Below are 6,566 nucleotides of genomic sequence, written 5' to 3'. Positions count from 1 at the left end.
AGGTTGGAGTAAAATAGAAGAGGCTTGAGCAGTTGTGCCTAGGTCAGCATGATGGTCACACCTACTAGACTGCTCTCTAGACTTTGTATATATGGGCCTTTTTAAAGGCTTTACACATTGAAGGGAGGGAAGGCCAAGCGGCCATGAAACCCCAGCTCAATTAGTTAACCTCCTATTTACGGTCGGGGTACTAAGTCGAGAAATAAGAACCTAGAAGAATAAAGAAGAAAAAAAGGAATCTAATATGTCTAATGATAATCCGGCTTTACACCCTAAGCGATCGAAGCCCTTTCTGGAAGAGCCCTGTTCCACAGCTGATTAAAACAGAGATTTGAGTAAAATAGAAGAGGTTTGAGTAAAATAGAAGAGGTTTAAGTAAAATAGAAGAGGTTTGATTAACACAGAAGAGATTTGAGTAAAATAGAAGAGGTTTGAGTAAAATAGAAGAGGTTTGAGTAAAATAGAAGAGGTTTGAGTAACACAGAAGAGATTTGAGTAAAATAGAAGAGATTTGAATAAAATAGAAGAGGTTTGAGTAAAATAGAAGAGATTTCAGTCCCTTTAAATTTTAAATATGAATATGAAGGCTGTCATTACCTTAAACTGCTTCCCTTCTCCTTCTTCACCAAACCTGAAATTAAAAGCATAAATTAGATTTTTATATTTTTTTTTCATTCATTCCAGTTTTCTTTTGCAATCGCGTCGTGTAATATTATGAATTGTCTATAATATATACATTAAGATGCATGAAAATAAAACAAAAATTAAATAAAAAACTAAGCTAAAGTTTGATATACAATATGCAAATTGCATATGTTAAACCTGAAAGGAATTGAGTTTTTGTGACAAACTCAAATTTTCGCAAAGACATTGGGGTGCAATGATATATGGATAAAAAATAAGAGTTTGTTGCAAAGACTCAATTCCTTCAGTGTCAAAAATGTTTTCAAAGCAAAGGTTGGAAAAAAATTAGAAATTAAAATTCTAAAATTGTTTTAGTTTCTTTGCGAAATTGCACACTCCATGCATTACACACATTTTTTTGTCTCAGGGTTACATCCTTAGGGATGTCAAAGATAAATTATGTTAAACCTATTCGATAGTAATATCAGTTTCTCCTATAGTAATTTCACAGCATCAGTACAATAGGAGATGTATACAGATGTCTCCTTCATGTCTGGAGAGAAGATTGAACGTTGTCTTTGTGTTTTTCCTCAAAAAAAGTTTCCAAGGTTTTCTTGTTTGTAATATTTAATGATTGCAACTGTTGTATATTTCGAAATCTGTTCTGTTGAGGTTTTTTTATTTATCAGCTGCGCATACCATCAGCTACTTTTATCATCAGCTGCGCATACCATCAGCTACTTTTATCATCAGCTGCGCATACCATCAGCGGCGTATACCTCCAGATTACAAAATAATTGGCGACTTTTAATCATTAAAAGGAAATAAACAGACGATGAAAATTTCAAAGTTTTTTGTTTCCCCCTGTCCCCCCCCCCCCCCGTCCAGTTGGTAACAGAAACTTGCACTTTTTAATGCAGTTTGCACTTAAACAACTATAGAATGATATTTGAAGGTTTAATTAACTCTTTCTCTTATTTATGTACTGCACTGCATACTGCTGCACTCTCATTCACAACAAAATAAAAGAAGTTCAGAAAACAACGGATCAATGCGATATGAATTTCAAATCGTAGGTATAAATTTTGTTGAGAATACGTAAGCCTCCGACGCAAAAATTGGACTGATGCCTCCTAACCCTAAATTGCTACGCAAAAAAATCGGAATATACCAAATTTTGTATAAAAATAGTAGGTTTAGACAAAACATATTCAGCAAATACGCTACCAATCTGAAAACCACGATATCCCGAAGGAGCCTAAGAAACTTAGGTTTGCTTTTTTTAATTTTATGATTTTAATTTTTAATTTTTAATCGATATAATTGATATGAGATGGAATTTAAAGAATTTAAGCCGCGGTTTAAATCCGCCAAAACCTGGTTTAAATTAAGCGCCGGTTTAAATCTTGAAACATTTGATACAATTTGTAGTGGAACCAACCATATTTAAACCGCGGCTTAAATTTAAACCGCCGCTCAAATTCATTAAATTCGGCCAATGGATTCCAGTTTTCCTGTTCTCGGATTTTCCTCATAATTCTCGTGCATTTTTAACTTCATATAGAGACTCAAATTATTGCTTCTACAATATAATAAATATATATATTCATCCAATATATCTATCAAAAATGAAAAATTATTAAAATCAAATAATAATAGAAGCAAACCTAAGTTACTTAGGCTCCCATGTGATATCGTCGTTTTCAGATTGGTTGCGTATTTATTTTCCTAATGTGATCTGCTTAAACCTACGAATTTTATACAAAATTTGGACGATTTTTGTAAAAATTCGACACCGTTTATTTTTTATCAATTTCTCGAGACAGGAACATTAGGTAGACCTCGCAAGGGTTTCGATCAACTCCTAATTAATTTAGGGTTCTGCCAATACCCCCTTTCATTTTTCCTTTACAGTCCCTTTAAGACCAGAAATTCTTAGAAAAATTTGTGCCTCCAAACTCTTGCCTCCAAAACTTGATCTTTTAACAAATTTATGCCTTAATTCGTAAGAATTGGTAAGAAAACTTGTGCCTCCGAACCATAAATTGTTAAATGCCTCCGAAGCACAACGAGGCAAAACGTTTCCCTCCTAACATTTGGGATGTAGAAATTGTGCCTCTGAATTCGCGTACAAAATTCTGCCTCCGAACTGTAAGGATACCTCTGGTGAATATTTTGAGTTTAGAGCAGTCTCTGTGTCCAGGATCAGTTGTTTCCTTACTACAGAACCTAAACATAGAATAGGATATTTACAATAATTAAACAATTGTACTCGTTTTTCTGAATCGAAGTGGGGGGGGGGGGGGGAAAATTTTTTTACGGTTTAAAAGTTAGTCAATGAATCAAGTTTCTCAACTGTTATAAACCCCAAAGAAAAATAAGAATAAAAAATAATTTTGTAACACACCTCCTAAACTTTACATTTACAATATAATTTAACAAATACAGCGGAGGGTTGAACAGAAATCGATTATTTTTCTAGTTTTAGATTTTAGTTAAAGACTACATTAACAAACAAACAAACAATCAAATATCAGAAAAAAATAAAAGAGGGGACTGTAAGAGTAACTTGAAGTCAGTCACCATGCAAAGATGGAAATTTCCTATTCACAATGGTACCATTGACGCCTTTATTTGATCAATAATGTGGAAGATGTTGTCGTGTTTCTAGGTTTAACATTCACGTTTGTAGAGCAACAACAATTTAAAATAATCCGTTTTTGAAATTATAAACATTGATTTCTAAATTACATTTGATCAGACAAAGCTTTTACTGTACCCTTTTGGAACGGACATAAAAGAGCATTTAACTTTACATAAAGGATCATTGAACTTTGCATAAAGGATCATTGACCTTTACATAAAGGATCATTGAACTTTACATAAAGGATCATTGAACTTTACATAAAGGATCATTGAACTTTACATAAAGTTTACATAAAAGATCATGAACTTTACATAAAAGATCAATGAACTTTACATAAATTGGATCATTGATCTTTACATAAAGGATCATTGAACTTTACATAAAGGATCATTGCTACAATCCCATTTAAAAGCCTTTTATAAACATTAATTTATAAAACAGGGTTGATAAGATCTATGAAAACAATCAACTTGATTTTAATGACCAAGGATCAAGCAACGGTCAGGGCACGAACGTATTTCACAAATAATTAATGTGCCCATTCCTAGCGGGGGGTAACTTTACTCCAGTTTGCAAATCAATTACAAAACAATTGGTTTCCCATGTTAAATTGCATTGAGAGTATAGACGACTTGGTTTACCTTCTAAACGAAGCAAATATTGTTATTATGTTAAAATATGTTTAAGTACAGGAATGATTGATGCTCTTTCAAATGACAAAATATTCTATTTTTGAAACCATTATCCTAAAAGTGATAAAAGACCTCTGTGTCCTGATGGTCCTAGTTCTGCCATTTCAAACTTCAGTTTGTTGAAAAAACCAAAATTGCAACAGTCAAATCACTTTGGAATTTCTAACCACCTTACGGAAAGCTAAACGAACTTACGGAAAGCTAAACGACCTACGGAAAGCTAAACGACCTACGGAAAGCTAAACAAACTTACGGAAAGCAAAGCGACCTACGAAAAGCTAAACGACCTACGGAAAGCTAAACGACCTACGGAAAGCCAAACGACCTACGGAAAGCTAAACGACCTACGGAAATCTAAACGAACTTACGGAAAGCTTAAAAGCCCCTCGTTCACCATTTTTTGATACAAACTTTTGTCATCTTCATGAAATCCCTCTTTACCAATTTTAGTGAGACACGGCCCTGTGTAAGATAATGTTTTCCACGTTTTTTTACTGAACCTGTAGTTTTCAAATAATCTAGCGGCAATACTAAAAAAGTCCCCGGTATTTAATTCTTTAAAGTTTAAGGGAATGTTTTATAGTCTTGTTTATCTTAAATGTGTTCGGGGGGATAAAAGAAAAAATCTAGTAGTCTGTAGAATAATGATCTATTCACTCTAAAACTTTGCTCAAAAGAAAAAGTTTGTTTTGTTTCTTTCCAATTTCGGCGCACAAAGCTAAAGTAACCCCCCCCCCCCTCGTACGCTTGAAAGGAACTGTAGATGTTATTTCAACTCATCAGGGGCATGCCCAGAAAATAAAAACCAATATCTTCCACATTATCAGTTACTCGCAAGAATCAAAGTGAAATCACAACGGTTTTTTCAATTTTTTTGTTTTTTCCTTCTTTCTTCTTTAAAATACTACTAAAAATAGAAACACATAGAGCATGCATGTGGGACAGGTATATAGCTAAAGGTATTTTTCCGCTTTGACTTTTGAATTCTAATTTTGAATTACTAAGATATTTTGTACATTTTCAAGGATGACATCACCAACATTTGCAAGAGACCTGCAGGACAAATCTTGAAGCATAGAGATATGTTCCACCAGGAGAGGGTTGGAATCCTCCTCATACCTATACTCAACAAGGGGAATATTATAGATCAACATAGGCATAGAACAAGGGGAATATTATAGATCAACATAGACATAGGAGCAACAAGGGGAATATTATAGATCAACATAGGCATAGCAGCAACAAGGGGAATATTATAGATCAACATAGGCATAGCAGCAACAAGGGGAATATTATAGATCTACATAGGCATAGCAGCAACAATGGGAATATTATAGATCAACATAGCCATAGGAGCAACAAGGGGAATATTATAGATCAACATAGCCATAGGAGCAACAAGGGGAATATTATAGATCAACATAGACATAGCAGCAACAAGGGGAATATTATAGATCAACATAGACATAGCAGCAACAAGGGGAATATTATAGATTAAAATTGGCATATTAGTAACAAGGGGATTACATTAGATCAGTATCGGTTAGCTTCGTTCGGTTTGTTTTAACAAAGCTAAATAAATCATGAAACTTTTTGTTAAGAATAATTCAAATTATGTGGAATTAGAAAAATAGATAATAATCAAAATTTTGTAAAATTAGAAAATAATAAGTTTTACTGAAGAGAAAAGATTGTTGATATTATAATAATAGACCCGCCTAGAGTTATAGTAGGATCCTCCCTGCCTATTGCTCTGTATACCCGGAGATTTCCATGGTTCTGGTGCTCCCTGAGCATAAGAGGAGGATGGAGCCTCAATATCTGGTAGGGTAGTGAGACCAGCAGATGTATGTATCCTTGAGTGAGTGAAGGGTAGGAGAGCTGGATCCAGGTTTATTATCTCATAGGACTGAGTATCCGAGTAGGCACAGATATCGTTGAAACTATGAGATCGTTCAGATATCCCGCTTGCACCTGGAGCAAAGGAATGTTAAGAGAATAATAATAATAAAAATATATAATTTGGACAATATGTCTAATTTAAATAAAATGTAATCACATGATTTCTGCTCGCCATTGTTTTAACTTCCATGGACTAAAAACGACCGCCGACATTTTTTGGATTATTTGTTGTACATACAACGATACAACGAGATCCAAGGGAAAACTGAATTCAAGTATCTAAATATAGGATTTATAACCATGCCGAGAAAGGGCAAAATTTATGATGTTAAATGAAGTTATTAAATTTTCATTAAAACCACTTCTAATTTAACAATTTATGCAGTGAAACCCATCAAACTGAACTGGGTTTGTGTATACTGCACAATTATTTGTTATATTAATTGGACTATTCTAAAGCATATCTTTAGTTTTAAAGCCGTATTTTTATTCCACAGCTTTGTGAGCCCGACTGTACCCCTATCCCCCACGCATTATATTTCCTTTTTAGATCTAGATGCTGCGGGAACACATCAGATTTCCTATCTAGATCTAGATGCTGCGGGGACACATCAGATTTCCTACCTATATCTAGATGCTGCGGGAACACATCAGATTTCCTACCTATATCTAGATGCTGCGGGAACACATCAGATTTCCTA

At 34.1% G+C, this 6,566-nt stretch overlaps 1 protein-coding gene and 1 long non-coding RNA gene across 2 annotated transcripts in view; both read right to left on the bottom strand.

Moving 5' to 3' along the window:
* Positions 1–597: 597 nt before the first annotated feature.
* Positions 598–5,347, bottom strand: LOC111712703 (uncharacterized). Its single transcript, XR_002767527.1, has 3 exons — positions 5,017–5,347; positions 2,786–2,853; positions 598–631 (listed from the first exon to the last, which is right to left on the bottom strand). It is a non-coding gene; the product is annotated as an uncharacterized LOC111712703 (long non-coding RNA).
* A 273-nt stretch (positions 5,348–5,620) lies between these two features.
* The window catches only part of LOC111712701 (uncharacterized), a 3,636-nt gene continuing 2,690 nt past the window's right edge, over positions 5,621–6,566 (bottom strand). The window contains exon 3 of the mRNA XM_023487391.1: positions 5,621–5,937. Coding sequence (XP_023343159.1) covers positions 5,621–5,937 — 317 coding nt within the window. The remainder of the gene's footprint in view (positions 5,938–6,566) is intronic.

The sequence above is a fragment of the Eurytemora carolleeae genome, unplaced genomic scaffold (genome assembly GCF_000591075.1).
Source record: "Eurytemora carolleeae unplaced genomic scaffold, Eaff_2.0 scaffold1315, whole genome shotgun sequence".
NCBI classification, from domain to species: domain Eukaryota; kingdom Metazoa; phylum Arthropoda; class Copepoda; order Calanoida; family Temoridae; genus Eurytemora; species Eurytemora carolleeae.
Note: the sequence above shows the minus strand (reverse complement) of the source record. Positions and strands in the feature narration are given on the sequence as shown.